General features: G+C 37.7%; 5 protein-coding genes and 1 non-coding gene across 7 annotated transcripts; all 6 read right to left on the bottom strand.

Moving 5' to 3' along the window:
* Positions 1 to 1463: 1463 nt before the first annotated feature.
* On the bottom strand, positions 1464 to 2475 carry LOC110414003 (Late embryogenesis abundant (LEA) hydroxyproline-rich glycoprotein family). The gene has a single exon (XM_021425056.2). The coding sequence runs from the start codon at positions 2384 to 2386 to the stop codon at positions 1727 to 1729; it is 660 nt and encodes a 219-aa protein (XP_021280731.1). The 5' UTR covers positions 2387 to 2475; the 3' UTR covers positions 1464 to 1726.
* Positions 2476 to 5278: 2803 nt separating this feature from the next.
* On the bottom strand, positions 5279 to 5351 carry TRNAA-AGC (transfer RNA alanine (anticodon AGC)). Its single transcript has one exon. It is a non-coding gene; the product is annotated as a tRNA-Ala (tRNA).
* Positions 5352 to 6127: 776 nt separating this feature from the next.
* Positions 6128 to 7234, bottom strand: LOC110413279 (late embryogenesis abundant protein Lea14-A). The gene is made up of 2 exons (XM_021424044.2): positions 6955 to 7234; positions 6128 to 6504 (listed from the first exon to the last, which is right to left on the bottom strand). The coding sequence occupies exons 1-2, from the start codon at positions 7158 to 7160 to the stop codon at positions 6255 to 6257; spliced, it is 456 nt and encodes a 151-aa protein (XP_021279719.1). The 5' UTR covers positions 7161 to 7234; the 3' UTR covers positions 6128 to 6254.
* A 1741-nt stretch (positions 7235 to 8975) lies between these two features.
* On the bottom strand, positions 8976 to 11024 carry WRKY43 (WRKY DNA-binding protein 43). The gene is made up of 2 exons (XM_021424043.1): positions 10384 to 11024; positions 8976 to 9310 (listed from the first exon to the last, which is right to left on the bottom strand). Exons 1-2 carry the CDS (start codon positions 10806 to 10808, stop codon positions 9133 to 9135), a joined length of 603 nt encoding a protein of 200 aa, XP_021279718.1. The 5' UTR covers positions 10809 to 11024; the 3' UTR covers positions 8976 to 9132.
* A 901-nt stretch (positions 11025 to 11925) lies between these two features.
* Positions 11926 to 14655, bottom strand: DECOY (decoy). 2 transcript variants are annotated; one of them, XM_021424042.2, is made up of 7 exons: positions 14515 to 14655; positions 14164 to 14325; positions 13777 to 13842; positions 13151 to 13225; positions 12680 to 12809; positions 12485 to 12604; positions 11926 to 12335 (listed from the first exon to the last, which is right to left on the bottom strand). In XM_021424042.2, exons 2-7 carry the CDS (start codon positions 14316 to 14318, stop codon positions 12192 to 12194), a joined length of 690 nt encoding a protein of 229 aa, XP_021279717.1. In that variant the 5' UTR covers positions 14319 to 14325; positions 14515 to 14655; the 3' UTR covers positions 11926 to 12191. The 2 variants fall into 2 exon arrangements, with proteins under 2 accessions (XP_021279717.1, XP_021279716.1); XM_021424041.1 differs by having other exon boundaries at positions 14410 to 14566.
* Positions 14656 to 14778: 123 nt separating this feature from the next.
* LOC110413276 (alpha/beta-Hydrolases superfamily protein) lies at positions 14779 to 18778 on the bottom strand. The gene is made up of 10 exons (XM_021424040.2): positions 18166 to 18778; positions 17838 to 17974; positions 17585 to 17758; positions 17260 to 17496; positions 17077 to 17177; positions 16895 to 16967; positions 16742 to 16810; positions 16372 to 16479; positions 15413 to 15538; positions 14779 to 15320 (listed from the first exon to the last, which is right to left on the bottom strand). The coding sequence occupies exons 1-10, from the start codon at positions 18665 to 18667 to the stop codon at positions 15126 to 15128; spliced, it is 1722 nt and encodes a 573-aa protein (XP_021279715.1). The 5' UTR covers positions 18668 to 18778; the 3' UTR covers positions 14779 to 15125.
* Positions 18779 to 19328: the final 550 nt, after the last annotated feature.

Genomic DNA, 19328 nt, shown 5'->3' with positions numbered 1-19328 from the left:
GCAATTTGGCACACTCTATCATGATCTTTTTTAGTGGAAAGATAATTCATAACAAAAAAAGAAGGGGTGAAAACTGGGAGGTTCTTCATATCCATATCAACAAAGACAAGTGTAGATGACAGGACACATTAGAAATTGCTTCTTTTACACAAGTTATCTACCATCTATCTATGCATTAATAGACAAAAAGCACTAAACTCTAATGGACCACAAACTGAAAACAACAAATAAATGAATAATTTTTTGCTTTGTGGTCTGACAGCATAGGCTGGACTTCTTGCCAATCGCGCTTGCAGCAACGGCAGCACCAGCTGTTCTCTAACCATTTGCCTTAAAAGTTTTATTAGCTGAGCCCTCAAATACAGAGGCTCCACTTAAACAGGTTGTGTAATGTTTAATGTACATTGAATTTATGGTTCTGCAGTCAGTGTTTATTGGTACTTTTTTGGGGGAGTCAAAGCTGGTGAATTCTTTTCTTTCTTTGTAGTGAAGGGATACTAGATCTTGACCCATTGAAGAGAGCTAAATCACCATTAATTGATAAGAAAAGAAAAATATTAGACGACTTTAGTCCCCCCAAAATTGGTTTGATTGTATGAAAAAAGCATAACATATCAACAAACTGATGGAGCCCGACGACAGCAAGATTGAAATCTGATGCTTATATATATTCTTTTTAAGCCATGGTCTGATGCTTCTTTAAAGGCTAAAGCAAAGCTCCTTGCTCCCACTTTTGTTGCAGTCCCGAATACTTTAAGACTACCTTTTCATACTCATAATATTACTCTAATTCAGTCAAAATTCACATGAATCCAAGGAGTGGAATTCTATGGGTTTTTCATCTTTATTTTACTAGAATTCGGCAGCTTCCCACCATCCGATGCATATTGAAAACAACTTAAACCCATGATGGCAACGTTAGGCCAGAAAATAACAGTAGTTGTACAGACTAGTATTAAGCAAGTTCTTTTTGTTAAAGATGCCTACACTGGACTAGGATTACTTGAGCAATCTACTCATCATCACATCTCCTTTAAACAAAACAAAACAATGTCCCCTCCCCCTTTTCTGTTGTTTTGAAAGAAAGTCATCTGAATGCGCTCTGGCCTATGGCTAGGTCAAATTATCAATAGCGGTTCAATTATTCAGGGATTCAATGCCAAAAGACTGAAACAGAGTTGTCGAGAATACAGATCCGACCCATTTTTTTAAAATAAGTTGGATACAATTAAAGGCATTTGGGTGAAGTACAATGGCGGTCCCGCCTGGCCTTTGTGTGTTTCCCTGGGAACCAGTGTTCAAGGGACGGGGCAATTCTTTTAGAAGGTATATTAGTCAGCATAACTGGACAAGGTATCCATTGCACTTGCAGTCCGGATGCTGCTCTCTGGCCTCCTCAATTCCAATCAAGACAAAAATTTAAACCCGTCCATTATAATTAAAGGCCTCTTTTCATCTCAAGATGTCCATTTGCTGTTGAATTGATCAAACCTTGTATCAAACAAGCAAAAAAGTCGATTGTACAAGGAAGTCTAAGACCCAACCCCAAAAGATTTCCTGTTAAATTAAACCAAAACCCCAATACAAATGTAGCTTCTACAAGATAAACTATAATCATACCACATGTTCATGTAACTATATAGTACTCTATCACATTGGTTTGTATATATGGGTTTGTATATACACATACACGGCGGTCAAGGCAACAGGAAACATACCCTAAAGCCTAGAGGTCAACCTTTCGCTTGCACTTCTGTTCTTGAATTGCCTGGCTGGAGATGTTAACTGTCATGGAACAGTTCATCTTTACAGTAACATGCTTCTTTATAATATTTAACATATTGACCCTTCCTCCAATTCTTGAGTAGCTGCTCATAGTCAAAGTCCCAGAGCTCACATCGGCAACCAAATTTGGGCTGGCCAAGAGCCGATCCGTGATGATATCAACTGAGATATTCATGCGCATGGTCCGGCGGGCCTTGGCACGACCCGGTGGGCCTCGAGCCTCCCCAACGATTGTGCCATAGTAGTAAAGAGTTGTGGTGGTGTTCTTATACTTGAACGATGCTACGTTAGGATTTTTGACCGAAACATCGGCTATCAAGGAGATGTTGGAGCCCGGCTTAGGAGTTGTACCGTTGATTAGCTCCAGGTGTGTAACTGCGACACCGTTCATTTTGATGACTGGGTCCTTGACTCGAAACACAGTGAAAACTAAGATTATGATCACAACAGCTTGGATGATCATTAGAGCTGCAACGCAACCGCAACATTTGATGCATTTTTTCCGTTTAACTTTTTTCAACTGCAAAGCAGCCTCTCCATCGTCGCTGCTTGGGAGGTCCGAAGCCGGTGCTAGAGGCCTCACCTGATCCCTATCCACCATGGCTAAAGGTTGGGAAAGAAAACTAAAGGGAGGATGATCAGTGGAGGAAAGGGTGGCTTCGGAGGGATCCCATTTGTGGTTTTATAATCTTTAAGTTCTTCGAGTGGAAGTTAATGTGTGGACTTTTGTCTTGGTTTCAATTCACATCATTTGATTAGATTTTTGTTTGCGTTACCACCCCAAGATTTCAAGCTGCTCAATGTTGACTTGGAGCGCCCCTCTTTTTTTTTGTTCTTGCGTTGTTGATGTTAAATGGATTCACACTTTTCAGATTTAGTCACGATTAAAAAATGAATTGATTCATCAATTTTTGGGGGTCAATTGCAAGATTCAATGTTAGTGCTAAGTGCCTTCCCACTGCCTGCCCTGATAAGACTAACGAATAAAGTTTTGGAATTCAACTGACATAATTCCATGGCATTGACAAATAGATCAACATCACATCATACTTAAATTTTAAGTGATGCACTAGCCACACTTTCTTTCCCCCAATAAATGAATTAGTTAGTGGATCAATCAACATTCTTTTTTTCCTCCAATTCTTTTATCGATTATCATAAATATACCACACCTCGAAATCAATTTGTCAACTAAAGTAGGTTCACATGTAATTAATTCATAAAATATCTGAGTAAGAAGTTTCAAATTATAATATTGTTTGTGATGCAAATCATTGAACACAAATAGAAGTTAAATAGACAATTTGCTAGAATTAAGATTAGTGAATTTCCAAGAATGGAAGACTGGCAATAGTTGTAATTTGAAGAGGGGTAATTCATGATTGTCATGATTGATTTTAGGTAAAGCATATGCAATATTAAGACACTTTCGGAAAGCAGCCTTTGAGAATACTAATTTTTGACTTGGCCAATTACCAAATTTTCCTAATCAAAGCTTCTAGATGGAAAATTTTATCTAAATTGATCATCAAAGGAAATAAATTTTACACATAAAGGTACAAGCAAAACTTTCTAACCCCTTTTACTATTCACCAAACAGTCAAATAGACACCAAGTGCACAACTTCGGCTAGCAAACTGCCAAGAATAATCTTTTTCTTTGAATGTTCAAGTCTTTATTCTTCTAGATTTGATCATTCCAAATTGTCAAAATTAAGCATGAATCCAGCCCAACTACCCCCAAAGTGCAAAGTCCAAAGTCCAAAACTCCAGCGAGGTCGGGTCGGGTTTTGGGTTAAAAAATTGGACCAGATTTTCCCTTGTTTCTTTGTTAGATTAGTAGTCAGAAATTTGTCTCAAGTGTGAAGTGTCACAATGCAAGTTACTGAACCAAAAAAAGGTTGATATGTAACAGTTTGATTCAAGCCTAGCTTTCAAAAGAAAGCTAGTGTTAAGTATACAAGCTAAGCTAAGGCATAATTGCAACAGAGGAAACTGGCAAGCAACACAGTATCCCTGAACACGGCGAGCTTAAGGAAGCTAATTTAGTCAACAAAGGAACTACTTACAACGACAGCGAGACCCAATTTTCAGAGAAGAGCAGCTCATCACGACCCTTATAGCCACCAAAGGAATGAGTTTATTCAAGCATTAAGTAAGATGTAGGAGAAGAGCAGCACATACTTCAAACACCACCTGGAATTTTCTGGTTCAAGAGCAGCATTGCAGCAATAGTACCCCCGCAAAATGCAATTTTACGTTGTTGATAAACCTCGTCAGACAACGGATAGCTACTTCTAAATTCATGTCTCTATTTCGTTAGTTGAAGGATGTAACTAGAAATTGGCCTATCTCCTTAGCAGCCATTCTCCTTATTTCTTTCTTTCTGTTTCCTTTGGAAAAAATAAAAATAAAACAACTAGTGTAGTTCTATCCTAAGGAAACTTTTCTCTATTTTAGCAGGCTGTATCCCTGCTTATAGTTTTAGAAATTAAATTTTCATCTATACAGAGAAACATGAATGGCGTAGGTCACCAGAGAGATGCCAATACGATATGGTTGGAGTTTTGAGAAATTAAGCAACCAGTGAGAAGCGAGGAAACGTTTCCAAAATTTTGCCACAGAATTTTTTTTTTGATAAGCTAGTTATCGTTAAAGGCCACCTGGCCAGTACAAACAAGGGGGTTTGATGTCTTTATGCATCTAGTCGAATGCATAACGACCACAAACCTCCAAACACAAGACCTGTACATGGTAATGTCCAGACACAAAATAGAGGCCTGAGTCACCCATCCTCAGCAAAACGTTGGTAAGGTAATGACAAGGGTACACTACTTGGACAGGATATTTGAGCAGTAAAGAAAGGCACGATTCTTCTGACTGTTTCGCCTTCCGAACTAACAGCTAGACTCGACAAATTGTTTGAATATATTCGTGTCCATTCTGCTATATACTTAAAATTTTGTTTAGTTTCATGTTTTAATACAATTTGAAACTCTCCCAATGCTAATATAATCTTTGAATTGGAATTTGCCAATTCAAGTAGCAGATCCTTACACTTTTAGACCCTGCTGAGTGTTGGGACTGATGGGAGAGAATAAGGTGAAAATGTTCTCCCTTCGCCCTACCAAAAACTGCTTTTATAGCTTAAAATTATGAAACTTTGCTCCGAACCACATTCTCCTTTGAGAAAAATAGCTTATAATAGCAAACGCAAACCATCAAGGGCTGCTGCTTATAGCTTACAAACTGGCCATAAGGGACTGGTTGGTTAATTTCATTTCCATTTGAGAACATTTTAGGACCATAAGAGGATAATGCTAGCTAGTTATAGAAATAGTACTACATCTGTTATCACTCTAAGCTTTATAGTACAATTATCGTACATAAATTAAATATATAACTGACAGAATTCAATACAGAGATCTATTGCCTTTTAAAAAATTGTTAAAAAAATTTTAGAGCAAGCTTGACTCATAGCAAACACAAAAAATTGGAGATGCGGGGTATCGATCCCCGTACCTCTCGCATGCTAAGCGAGCGCTCTACCATCTGAGCTACATCCCCTGTTGCCGGATGTTCTGTGAATGTCTATATTCATTTTGACGATAAACTTGATGCATTACAGAGTGCTCCCAGCTGCCTAATTCAGCTTTTCTTTCAAAAAAGAGTTCTTGCTGGAAAAAAATTAAAAATATATCCATTTGCACAAGGCAGTGTATAGTAGTCACCCACCTAGGATGGCAGTTTCTATCTCTAGCCATGGCTGGCAAGTGAAGCACCTGAGTGCATGAAGAAGTGGTAACTGTCATTTATAGGATCGGTTTGCTGCTCATCATATTACAGAATACATAACTTCTTTATTTATCTGACATGGACAGCTAGCCCAACGGGTAGTTTTTACATCTCCTTCCCAAAAAAATTCAGAGCCTTTTACTTTTTGGGTTGCTTCAGAATTAATGTTGTCATTTATTCTATTAGTTTGCTCACCAGCATAACTTCTGCAACAGATTGTTAATGTAAGTTATGGAGGACCGCCTTGGACAAGGCTGGCACAGCTTTGGCCAGTCCATTGATGATATTGATGCTACAACACAGTCGTTCTTCGGTTGAGGGAAGTGATCACATGGTCCCATCTGAGACAGGAAGCCCATACATAGGCCATGCACACTCTAAGAAGTGGCTAACACCTATGCATTTAGATATATTTGGATCTAATTAAATGCAGTGGAAAGTTGGGTTTCTCTTTCTTTTTGTGGTCAAAGCTAAATTGAATCTTAATCCATAAACTATCCTGATTCATGAAAAATAAGAAGATTAGCAAATTTGGAGATTGACTACTATTTTGATCAGTAGTAAGACAAAAGATATTCAAGAGCATAATAATTTGTGACATATACTTCATTTGAAGTTCCATCATAACCAGAGATTCAAGAAAAGGAAGGTGAGCAAAACGCTCGAAAACATGATTTAAAATATGTCTTTGAGAGTAGGAAGCTTGATCTCTCCTTTCTGAGAGAGAGGGATGGTGATGTCTCCAATGAGAGGAAGATCAATGGTGAGTCCCACCTCCAATTCATAATCAATGTCCCAGTCTGCACCGATGTCCCTTGCCAGGCTTATCAATATGTTATATGGCACCTTCACCGGCAGGTCCAGCATCGTCGTGTCGTTGGCCTTCAGTGAACCCGGGTCTGGTATTGTCCCTGATGCAATCGCCCTGTCCCAAGATGCACATACAAATAATCAATAACTACAGAAACAAATGCCATTCATTATTCGAACATTATTTGTAATCTGAGCATATTCACACAAGGGAGAATCTTTGAGTGCACAATTTCTACTAATAATTGCAACGATTGTTGCCTTTTAGTTTCTAAAGGTCATTAATATTCCAAACAAAGAAAAAAAATGAAAAAGGAATCTTATTCTTGCTGAAAAGAAAGGGCTTATATGCCTTCTGTCATTCTTCAATATTAATAAATAATTTTTTATCCTTTTCCTTTCCCAATTTTCTTTGAAAAAAAATTATGTGTGAACCCAAAATCAGTATGAACAGATCCATCTAAATTCCACCAAAATTTGTCAAATCTTTGCAGAACTAAGAGGAATAGAGATAAAGAAAAAACAGAAGATTGATGATAATGAGAGGAAGCAAGGGGGATCAAACCTGCCAGCACTTTTGAGAGTGTAAGAGATCTGACAAATGGGGAGAGGTTGGCTATAGGGGTTGCTGACAGAGACTTTAGCGTTATATTCGACACACTCACGGGTCACATGTTTCAGATCAACGTCCGTAACGCTAGCCTCTGGCTTCTTTATGTTGGCCACCTTCTCCGCCACAAAGTTCTTCGCCTTGTCCAACAACTGCGACATTCCGTGAAAAAACTCAAGATTTTAAGATTTCCGGGGCTTTTGATGGTCCGATGTCCTAGCGAGGTGTGGACGTGAGCTTCCAAGGTTTTGGCTTTATAGAGGAAAAAGGGCATCTGGGTTCGTGCCACGTGTAACTGAGATTTGCTTAGTGGGTCCATTTTGATGGAAACACGCAAGAATACACGTGTAGAGGTCGTGGGTTTTCCGTGGAAGGAGATCTGTGCTTTTGGTTCATCGAGTCCGTCCTTTATCATTACCAATTCACTTTACATATATAGAAAATTGAGTAACCATTAAGAATTTCAAATTCAAGAGCCCTTTCCACGTTTCAAGCTTTCCTAATCCCAATTACTAATAGTACTAAAAAGAAAAGTTTTCGTAACACAATTTGATGTAATTTCGAAGTAGAAAGAAAAAAAAAAGTCACAAATGCAATTGATGTGGACCTACTAACATCTTATAAAATGGTGTCGTTTCTTCAGCTTAGATGCTCGAATTTTCCATAGATTTATGAAAATGAGATTCCCAATTTCCTTTTGGAATGATAGAATCATGATGTTTTCAGGCTGAGGTTGAGTTATAATAGTAAGCAAAAGGAAGATATAAACAACCAAAAAGAAGAATTGAAGTAGAAGCTAACCTCCATGGATAGTTGCTGGATTCCCAAATCACTTACAATTGAAAAGGAAACTCGGCAAACTGTGGGACAATCGGCAAAGAGAATGATGCAATTCTTTTTTATCGTGCTGCCATTGTCTCAAATTAAGCTTCTTTTCTCATGCTCCCCCACCCTGTTTACTTTGGTGCTATACATGTGGGAATTGAGATGTGGCGTCTTCCAACCGTTTTCCAATTTTTCATGCTGCTTTTATGAAGGATTCCTCTTTTGACCAGCTATGTATATGACTATTTTCGTCGACGTGAATCACACAAAGAATACATGAAGGGGCCATATTTCCCATAAATATTCAATTTTTCATGTCAAATATTTTAATGCAATTCATGCTTCACTTAGAGTTAGGAAAAGGGTCTTTTATAAAGTTTAATTATCTAATGGTAGCATTAAGAGCAAATAAATTAAAATTTTTGGGTAAACTTTAATTTGCAACCATATATCACGTGCACAAGTGCATGCAAACTCATCTTATCTTGCTTGGGGGTGAATCTATGGAACCTAATATCACCACACACGTATGAACTTTGCAAAATGCACCGTTAAGTCTTGAATACTGTCACTTATCAGTCACATATATAGAAAATTAACAGGTTTTTTTTAGTTGCTAATTTTTTCTAAAATTGTAAGCATCAACGTCTTCTCTTCTTTCTCTCTCCTGTTTCGCTTTTATAATAAGATCTTTATTATTCTAACTCTAGGAATGCTTGCTTGATGATATCAAGAACCATTTCCAAATTACCTGTATATCAGTTTATATATGCTTCATGATACTAACTCTTATGATGTTTCATTCGAGTTTGAAATATCACCTTATAATTTATGTGTGGAATTTATATTATTAAATGAAAAAATTTTAAGTTGCTAGTATGAATCCCAAGCTCAAATTATCTTGGAAATGATCAGGCAACGCACTGACTTACGCAGGGGCTGTGTGCTTTTTTCCCTAGTTCTAGAAGGTATACCCTTTGGTTTTCCACCATACCAACCCTAAAATTGTTCAGAAATTAAATGAAATCAACAAAGCATAGATCGGTAATTTGGTATAAACATTAAATATTAAAATGGGATTAATCAAGAAACACTAATTAGAGTGAAAAGAAACATAAAACAAGAACAAAAGTTTATTTATGATATTAACATCGATTTTTATCCATTAACGCATCCGACATTTTACATGCAAGTAAAAATAAGAAAAGGAAAAGGAAAGTATAGAATATGTATATATGCCAAGAACAGAAAGGCTTCTTGATTTGTTCCTGAACCTGTTAATGCATCTATATAAGCTGATTAATGAAGTTAGAACCTAGATAGGAATTGCATTTGCTTGAGAAGAGGAGTTAGGGTTTCCATTAGCTTTTCACAAGGATGGTTGTGAATTCCTTCGTATGTTGTCACGACGATGCTGGTGTCCTTGGAGAGCCTTTGGACCTGTTTCTTCACATTGCATGTGTGATGCGTGCACCGGTAATAGCTCCTTAATCAATTGACAAAAAAAGAAAGAGAATCATTTTAAATAAATTTCCTAACATATATAGCATAATTAATGCTGAAAAAGAGCATATATATAAGAAATTATCACAGATTTGTAATTACAACATATGATTTTCTTGTATAATTAAAAGGATGAATATAGTACTATGTGTATGTTACTGCATGCATGGGTTTGGGGCTGAATTGGCCATTCAGAAACTTTTTATCTGAAGAAAGCTAATTCAGAAGCTTAATTCCAAATTAACGTTTTCGGTGTATCATTCTCAAAACCCAAATTAATACTAGTACTATGACTAGTAGCAAAAAGAAAAACATAAATATATATCTTGTTCTTGTCTTGTTCTTTATATGTATATCCTAGCCTTAATTATCCTCGGCTAGGCTTTATGTCTTATGATTACGACTTCCTATATAAAGAAGGTTCAATAAATCAGAAAAATGATTGATAGGGAGTGTGAACAATGGATGAGTTGATACAATGTATTAATTATTTTAGAGAAAGTGAAGTTAATTATACTGAAACAAGTCTTTTTGCCTACCGATTGTGGCTAAAGACTTGTATCAGCACTTTTCCAAAAAAATGACAAAGGTTATCCCTGGTTAGGTTTTTCAACCCATTTTTTGCTTCACATAAAATTGAGTGTTAAGAAGGTATTCAAAGGAATTAATTACTTATGCTGCCTTATAGTGCAATAACTTATAACTAAGCTAGGTTATCATATTAATACGAGGATAATTAGGTTTAACGACAATTAATAAGTGGTAAGGACCAAGAAGTATCTATGTTATCCACGAAATACTAATAATTACAATTTTCTTATTGCATAGTTAACTAAAAGAAATGGTGAACTTTATATTGGGTTCATACAAACAAAACATAAGTTGATATTGTAGTTACATGGGTTGAGGGAATTGAATTAATAATGATTGAATATTCTATGCAAATTTACATTAAAAATTAAGCATCAAAAGTTAAGAATATCGAGCTATAAATAAACATGCCATGCAACGTATATAAGAGAAACAACATTGATTTTCTATTGATGATTAGCAAACCTTGGATAATTGCTGTTCTTCACAGCTTTCTGCCCATACTTTCTCCACCTGTAGCCATCGTCCAAAATATCATCAGCACTCCTCGTTTGGAACGCAAACCTAGGCCGGCTTGTCTTTTTGATCCTACTACCTTTCCTCTTATCCTTGTTGCCTTTCTCATCTTGATCAGCTCCATTTTCAGCCATCAAAGAAGCAGCACTTTCAATGATTGGCTTGTTCTCACCGAGCACACCTTGACCAGAAAGGAGGCTAACCCAATCAATATCGGGGAGAATTTGAGTTTCTAAAGGAGGGTGCAGCGAGGAGGAGGAGGAGGAGGATGGAAGAGAGGGTGCAGCAAAGAGGAAAGGAGAGTTAAAGGGTCCTGAAAATAAGGGCGGCGCAGGCGGTGGGACTGGAGCTTGGTTACTTTCTTGGCCATCCATGGTCTGAAGGTTAATTAATCTGAGGGCTCCACGGAGAGAATATGGAGAGAGGAACTGAGAATGATTGAGAAACAAAGCTTAAAAGGAAGAAGAAAGTTGTGGAAGGTGGAAGAGGTTGGACTGCCCCACAAGAGATCCAGAGAGGGAGTTCGATGGAGTTTGAGAGGAGACTAGGTCTCCATTCCCTTCTCTTGCACCCTTGGTGAAAGCCAACAACATCTCACCTACTTCTGTTCAACTGCCCTTCAAGTAATAGGAGACGTGACCAACATGCATCGTTATCACCAAAGTATGCATATGCCATATGAGTTACATTAATTTCTTTTTTCTCTTTCCATGCTAGCTTAAAAGATCATTTCTTTAGGACACATGTTTAAACTGCTACAAAGGTATGTTTGTTCTAAATTGTACTGTTTACCAACCAATACTGCAAGAAAAACTAGAGTCCTTTTTCCTTTACAATTGAAAGTCTACAAGGTGATTACATCCCCGGAGTTTCGTTTTTCTCTAACAAAACTGTTCATTGCACCATCTTCATCTTAAAGGTACCATAACAAGGTCATTTGTAAATAGAGAAGCGAATTAGTTCTTCTACAAAGAATTTGGACATGTCAAAACAAGCGTGAAGCCACTAGCCTGCCGCCCACTTTGGAAGAAACCATGGCTTTTGCTCAATCCCTTGAGATTCCATTTCTTATCCATGGGCAATGATTGTGTCCAAGTTCAGCCTAGGCCATTAAGTGGGCTTTTTGAGAGCATAACTCAACGAGTTTGATTAGGCCCAAGTTCCTGATTAAATTGAAGTCAGTCCACGTGCCCGTGACTATGAGGGAGAGTCCTGATTAGGTCACCCGCCAGACTTCCTACATTGCTTGCCAAAGTACCATTTTCTCAATGCTCTAGTTAAAGGACCGATATGGGATCCAGTCATCCGCATAACCACATTTACCCACTATCCTGGAAGGTAGAGAAACAATTGTTCAGCCAATCATCGCAACATATAAACCCAATGTTACTTGGGTAGGTTATCACGAGAAATCTATGAAAAACCCAACGGGTAGACAACAAGGACATACAGATGATGCAACCATGATTGCAGCAGAAAAATGGGGGAAAATAATAAAAGCGAAGTGATTAGAGAACAACAAATTTCATGCATCTACAGTCCCCAACAAAAGAAATTCAAGTATTGCACTATTTGAAACCATCCTGAACCAATGAGCTTCGTTATTTTCCCCAACTGATTTCATGTCCAGACGTTCTACTGTCTTATGTCAGGTAGGACTTTCTGATGTAGACTGCCAAAGATTCATTCTCTACAGGTAAAATTACAATCAAGCCACAAAATAAGTTATAAGAAAGATTGTATGGAGCAATTTGCCATCAGCTGATGATCATCTTCTTAAAAAATTCGGCTTGTTCAGGAAAAAACTCCAACAGCTCATCCTTGGTCACCCAGACAAAATCCTCGCACTTCCCAATATTAAACTTGTTGGTGTCAATCACTTGAGACTTGAAGAAGAATCTCTGACAGAAGGAAAAACATAAATTAGGAAATAACATATGCTAGAAGGAACTCCCATTGAAATGCATGTCTGTCATCAATATGAGATAGGCATTGATTGGAAGGGCTAGCAAGCATTACATGAATATGTTAACTGTTTCAGTCAAAATACCTTATAAGGTTCAGGTACGTTCTCTGTCTGCTGTATAGCCATGTGCCCCATTGGAGCATTTCCAACGAAGTAAGTATTAGAAAGGTCTCCGATCACAGATTTTAAGGCAGACTCCGCACACTGCAAATATTTGGTATTGAATGGGAATAACAAAGCAATAAGAAGAGGGGAATAAGTAGAAAAAACAACAATTACCTTGCGCAATGTCTCCTCTGAATCATAAACTTTTTCTGGAAAATGCCAGACAGGCTTCCCACTAGGAGCTCCATGAAAGTTCCCATATAGAACAAGATACAGTCTTCTATCAAGTGCTCGCTGCAATGACCTTGACAAATACAAAGTTCAAAATTTTCATGATCAGAATATTGTATTAATAATGGTTCAAATGTACCAATTTCATTCTCTATTCCACAACCCCCAACAGGAGGCAGTTTTAATAGTTAAATAGGTAAACTCTTTCTCAAGAATGATTTTTATTGTTCCTCTTAATAACTATTACATACAAATAGGGAGCCAGATCATTACACAGAAGAGAAAAAAAGTTTAAGATCTAATTCCAGACCATTTCTTTCTAGAGGGTAATAATTGTTTATAAAACATATATCAAACAAAGAATGATCGGTAGGGAGCGATGCTCCAACCAACAAAATAAAATCGACCACTTACTTTCTGTCATTTGTTTTGTCAGCTTCAGTGATCCTTGGAGCTGGAACGTAGTCAATTTGGTAGTCACCTTTTCCTCTGGTTATACAAATTTTTAACTTCATTAGCTAAGAACCAAAATCATCTATGTTGCACTTTGCACTTGTTCTGCATGTGCAAATTTTGCAGTTGTATGCATGCATAGCTTACGGGTGCAAAGAGAGGAAGAAAGAGCATGGCACATACAACCAAATGAATAATCATGGATGTGCAAATTTTGCAGTTCTGTGCACAAAAATAGACATCTTGTATCAAACTTGAGCCAATTCTTATACTCAGATTGGAAAAACTAGGTCTAAAATACTCCACATCATCTTTCCCGACACTTCTTCAGAGAACTCAGAACTCTAAATCACATGTGACATGCAGCTCATTTTGATAAATCAATTGCTTTCATGTTTTTTTATCTAGTTATTTCTGATTTGGATGTACGAAAAAGTTTATGCACGTGCACCAAATCAAGAACTTTTATTGAGTAACTGCTTAAATATGGATAAAAAGGGCATAAACCTACAATGAAGCACCCCTGCTATAATATGTAATACAGCTGATGTAAATTCCATACCAATATGAGCTCAAATAAAACTTACCTAGATTTAGACAGGTCCAAAAATTCATCAGGATATTTGCGTCTATACTGCTGTTTCCATCGGAAGCTGCATAAAACAAAACCAATTACATACTAAATTCCAAGCCTTTTACCTTTTTCATTAAAACCCCATTTAGTAGCTGGAAAATGGAACATAAAGAATAACAATTTCAAGTAATAAGCTAAGATTATTCTGTCTTGAGTAAATACTTCGACTTTTTCATTTTACTCTAACCATCTTTGTTTAAAATTAGTGCCTCCCTTACATCGATGAGCTAATCAATACGATTTCTAGAAAATGGAAATCTAGATATGCTGCTAGAATGAACTTTCCCACATTTTCTCGGCAGCCAAACCAAGAGCAGAGCAGAGGACTAAAAACACTTACGAGAACTCCTGAAATGCATAAACCACAGGATCAATTTTGGGGATAACGACTGGTAACCTCTCGAACAGTACGGAAGCCACGACTTTCTCGGAGCTCGTGGAGAACCCACGCGCTCCCGCGAGTGGTTGAACCAGCGCCGTTAACGATCTCCGCATTCTCGATCTAGAAAGTAAAAAGGAAAATGCAATTCAGAGAGATATAGGAAAAAAAGAAGAATAGACCGTAGGCGTAGATATATACACGTACGTAGTAGAAGAGGGAGTTAAAATACTGGAGATGAGGAAAAACCCTCCCTAAACCCTAAAATGAAATTGCAGAGCCATGATGAGGAAGAAGACATGAGTGGCGCACCTGTTACCGGCAATAGCGGTAAGAGAGTTGAAGCTCGAGGGTTTTTCTTTTTTTTTTTTTTGCCTTTCTTTCTTTTAATCCTTATTGTCGTTTTGGCCGTATTAACCGGGTCTCTCAGTTTTCTCATATTTTCCTTTTTTGGCCCTTAAAATTTTTTTCTTTTGCAGGCAAGTCCCATTTTGGGGATATACAATTTTGTACCTCACGTAGGAAAGCCTCAGCTGAAAACTGATAAATAGCTTCCAGTTCAACGGTTAACTTCACTTTGGCTGTCAGCCTTGAGATATTTGCTCAGCAAAGTAATACCCTTACACAACTCCAATTCAGTAGTCTCAAAGAAATTGAAGACATTCACTTTGTTTTGCAACTAAATTTAAACTTGAGACAGAGCTCATAAATTACATCCAAAAATAGGATTATTGCTAATATGGCACAGGAACTAAACAGTCAATATAAAGATGCAGTTACAAGCCCCATGCTGAAACAAGTTGGTTGCTCATAATATACACAGGCCTCATTTTTTGGAATTCTTCAGGTGAATTCTTCGGGTGTCGGAGGAGTTCCCTATAGCTGTTTTTTGATTTGGCAGAAAAATTATCTCTACAGAGAAATCAGAACAAAGGCTTCTTCCCATTTAGCATCCCCATCAAGTGATCAAAAACTTGTCCACCTCCATCACGGAGCCCAGAATGCATGTATTCATTAGTTATCCACAACCTAATTCCTGCTATCTGAGAAGCTGTTTCCATGACCAGCTTGATGTTAACGTACATATCCTCATAATATACAGCAGCTGCTACAGGTACCTGCTAGCATTTGAGAAAATTAGTAAAGCACTAGACCTTGATTTCAAAGGAAGTTTTCAGAAAGGAAACTGTGGATGTTATTATCTTCACACCTTGTTATTTTTCAATGCAGCGATATCATACAGTGGAGGCCAATCTTCCTTCTCAGCCAATAAATGAGCGGCATCTTTGAAAGGCCTCAAAGCATTAACTTCATCAAACATCCAGGGGAATATCATCTGCAAGAAATTTAAAATCATATGCATCAACTAGCAGTTTAACATCATGACTTCATGATAAAAACCATGTTAGAGACCTGAGACAATGAACTTGACACAACAAATTGATTTGTAGGCCACAAACTATAGTAAATTGCCTAAGAAACTCCCTCTCTCTCTCTCTCTCTCCTGAAAAGCACCAAGTCCTAAAGTCCACATTACAGACAAGAAAATGCACTTTCAAGTTCTTCAAATGTAAGGGGATGCCATGTCTGTTGTGCAATTTTAACTTATCCATTAACGTAGAAAAAATTTGTATTTTTGGCATTATATACAAAAAGGAAAGACTTGCACCAAATTTAACTTAATAGCTAGTTGGCTTACTAACTCTGGGCATCCAATATGTCAGGGCTAGTCTCTAAAACTAAGATTGCTGCCAATGTGCCAGCCAGGTTTAAATTGGTCAACTATTTAAATGAACATGCCAATGGTACAAGCAGTGATCATTGCCTCACAAGATAGGGATGTCAGGAAAATGAGGGAGTTGAAGTATGCAATGAAGTCTCACTCTGTCATGAAATAGGATGAAGATGATAAAAAGCTATATTAATATCTCCCATTGTTCGATCCACTTTCTCTGAGAAGTTGCTGGATTTTTAACTTACAGGAGGCCAAATCGCAGAAGTAAGCAGGTTTCATAGAAGTACAGAGTTTGAGCTCACTTTACCTGTTTTCAGCTATTGATCTTTACTACAAACCTAACACTTTTTACTTGGCCAATATTTCTCACACAGACTCAAATATTTGGATGTAAATTTGTGGTTGTCATCATCCATAAAGCACAACATTGTTACCTCCCCTGTTAAAAGTACAGGACGACCTTCTCTTGCAGCCCTGATTGCATCAAATTTGCTGTCATGATCAGCCCTTACTCTGTGAGCAGACCACCGTGATGAAGCACCCTTTATAACACAATATAATTAAGAAATGACCAAGTTCAAAATATGATAATTTATACAAGTATTAACTTGTCTGAATACATGTGCATTTTCCATTTAATCAGAGCCTAATGGCTTGCTTGGAATTAGCTAGGTGAAGATTGTTTAACCAGAAATTACATATACTATTAAATTATTTTCCTTCTTTTAGAGGTACTGTTCAACTTTACAAACTATCCATCAACAATATACTGGAAAAGCAACAGTCTAGAAAACAGAGAATTACCTGGCAGTATATTGACTCATGGAGAATAGCATAAAGTGGGTTTGTATCAAAAGCCAACCAGCTCTCGTACTGCATTCAGAAGATGACTTAAGATTGATCCATTGGATAAAACCTCAATTCATGATCAATGAGAAAACAGCAATTTTTCCTTACAGCATTCAAAAAGTATGAACTAATCCGTTTTGGTGCTCCTGGAACTAACATAGGATCCCATACCCTCTCAAACCTATAGTTGTTTTTGAAAGATCAAAACTAAAATAAGGATACAGCTGAATAACATCAAATCATAAGTTGCAAAGGATGGAACTAGAAAGTGGATAATTGTGATGTCTTACAGATAGTGCAAGCGTTCAAAACCAGCACTGGATCCTAAACCAGATAGACCAAGAAATTGCAGCCCCCTTGGGGTTAAGATTCCCCCAGAAGGAAGATGCACCTGCACAACAAGGAAATTTAAAAAAGATTAAGATAGTCTAGCTTTAGGTAGAGCAACAAGATCAAATGAAGACGACCCTCACCCCGCCTCCTTCAGATTCTGCCAAATAGGTAACAACATCTTGAACAATTTCAACATCCTGGGGAAACCTCTTGTAGTATTTTTCATTCTGAAGAATAACCTGTCCAAGGCAAGCACTATATACAGCATCTGCAGTACATCCATCTCCCATTGGAGGTATCCCTCCTGTTAAAAGCACTTGTTTCAATCCTTGTGGTGCAAAACTCAGATAAGTAACTCCACAAAAACCACCATAACTCTACACAAACAAGAAAACAAGGATTAAGACAATGGCATGGTGATCAGCACAAGCACAATAATCAACAATAGAGCATTAACTGTATTACCTGACCCAACACTGTCCAAGGCTTGGCGTCAGGAACAAGATGAACACGGATGAATTCAGCATCATTGACAATACTGTCAGCACGAAAATGTTTCAAGTAATCAGCCAGACTTTGAGCAGACTTCATTTGCTGCATAGATGATGGAGTCAAAGGGGTTGATAAACCTGTCCCTCTCTGCAATAAAATGACAAAGAAAAAAACATCAAGGACACGAAGCAAAAAACCAAACACTGAATTTTCAAAGAAACCATGCCTGATCCATCAATATAACACGAAATTCTTCGCATGCTTTAAGGATCCATCCACTGCCTTCAGTTGGTCGAGGGCACTCAAAACCAGGCCCACCTTGCAGGTATAAAAGGTATGGCATTGGCTGCTCTTCTTTCCCAACTGAAATCCAATTCAGCGTTAGCTAGTTACTATCAGCTAGTTTGACTTTCGCACTCTCAACATTCGTTTTCGAAACCCAAACGAAAGTGAAAGAGATATTAATCAAACAGTGGTTTATTCTCCAAAAAAAAAAAAAGCACGGTTATATTAAAGTTGATTGATTTAATCTCCTAAGGAAGAAGCAACATTACCAGCAACGACTTCGCGAGCGAAAATGGAGATTTTAGAAGAAGCTTCACGATCTTTATAATCGAGAGGGACGATAAATCGGTGGTCGCGGAGTCGGAGGTCCGGCACAGAATACCAGTTCCCGGCGACGTGTTCCGGCGATGAATAGCCAGTGGAGTCGGATTTGGCCCTGGCCATGGTGGTGAGTGCACGGAATAAGGTCCGACGAGGACGGAAGCTTAGAAGCTTGGTGGATGGGATTGGTGAAAGAGACGCAGAGAGAGTAGATAACGAAAGGGAAAAGCTGAAGAAGACTGGCTTTATGAAGGAAGGTGGCGCGTGTGTTGCCAACATATTCGATACAGTGAAGTCTGCAATGCGTAGAACTATTAACTGATAGGGAACGACACGTGGATTTGAGTTTGACCGTGTTGGTTTGGAGAGTAGATGTGTTTGGGGTTTGACCAGAGTCGTTGGATGCTGAGCCTTGTTGAAGATCTTTTCGGATTTTAACGTTGAATGCATGCTCAAACGTCAACGTAGGAGCGTGCATTAGACGCGCGAAATAATGTTCAAGATTTTTTTTTGCTGTACTTAGTTATCATTAATGTCACGGAGGTAACATATCATAAATATATTCATGCGGTGATTTAAACATTAACTTATGAAATCTCATTTTTCTCAAAAGCGATGTAAAATTCCAAGTCAAACTCAATTTAACAAACAAAAAAAATAGTCTACTAGTATTATATCTAATTGTAATTAAAATTTTAATTTAATAATAAATATGTTTATTTATTTAAAAATATTTAATTTAATAAAAAAATATATACACTTCAGAATTTATACTACTATTTAAAAGGAATAACAAGTGTAGATATCTTCTTAAAACTAATTGAGTTCAAATAAGAAAAGAAAAAGGTTAGGACTGGTGGTGGTTCGGAGAGGCGCCGAGGGAGCGTGGGGATTAAGTAAACCAAGAGGTCACAGGCAGTTGGAAATCAACTTCGCATTCCAAGTGGGTGCAGGTGGCGCAGCCGTGAAACACCCCTACCTTGTTTTGACTCACTAGTATCGTCACTATGCTTCCTCTATCTTCAAATAAAATGAGTAAGTAATTCTAACTCTGCTTTCACTCCCGGAAAACATTGAACACTTCCCACTCTCTCTCTCTCTCTCTCTCTCT

Source organism: Theobroma umbraticum, unplaced genomic scaffold (assembly GCF_002168275.2).
Source record: "Theobroma umbraticum cultivar Fairchild unplaced genomic scaffold, ASM216827v3 scaffold_4.1, whole genome shotgun sequence".
NCBI lineage: Eukaryota > Viridiplantae > Streptophyta > Magnoliopsida > Malvales > Malvaceae > Theobroma > Theobroma umbraticum.
The sequence above is the reverse complement of the archived record's forward strand: the minus strand, read 5'-3'. Positions and strand labels throughout refer to the sequence as shown.

Bases quoted from the DNA above. Each gene is read 5' to 3' on its own strand.
- LOC110414003 (XM_021425056.2), bottom strand. From the start codon at position 2,386: ATGGTGGATAGGGATCAGGTGAGGCCTCTAGCACCGGCTTCGGACCTC.
- LOC110413279 (XM_021424044.2), bottom strand. From the start codon at position 7,160: ATGTCGCAGTTGTTGGACAAGGCGAAGAACTTTGTGGCGGAGAAGGTG. The intron at 6,505-6,954 runs GTTTGATCCCCC...ATCTTGGGACAG, and splicing joins ACTCTCAAAAGTGCTGGCAG to GGCGATTGCATCAGGGACAA.
- DECOY (XM_021424042.2), bottom strand. From the start codon at position 14,318: ATGCGGAGATCGTTAACGGCGCTGGTTCAACCACTCGCGGGAGCGCGT. The intron at 13,843-14,163 runs GTAAGTGTTTTT...TGTTTTATGCAG, and splicing joins TATGCATTTCAGGAGTTCTC to CTTCCGATGGAAACAGCAGT. The intron at 13,226-13,776 runs GTAAGTTTTATT...TTGTATAACCAG, and splicing joins TTGGACCTGTCTAAATCTAG to AGGAAAAGGTGACTACCAAA.
- WRKY43 (XM_021424043.1), bottom strand. From the start codon at position 10,808: ATGGATGGCCAAGAAAGTAACCAAGCTCCAGTCCCACCGCCTGCGCCG. The intron at 9,311-10,383 runs GTTTGCTAATCA...CAATTGATTAAG, and splicing joins AAGAACAGCAATTATCCAAG to GAGCTATTACCGGTGCACGC.
- LOC110413276 (XM_021424040.2), bottom strand. From the start codon at position 18,667: ATGCATTCAACGTTAAAATCCGAAAAGATCTTCAACAAGGCTCAGCAT. The intron at 16,968-17,076 runs GTAAGACATCAC...AAACAACTATAG, and splicing joins TTTGAACGCTTGCACTATCT to GTTTGAGAGGGTATGGGATC. The intron at 15,321-15,412 runs GTGTGAAGATAA...AAATGCTAGCAG, and splicing joins CTGCATTGAAAAATAACAAG to GTACCTGTAGCAGCTGCTGT.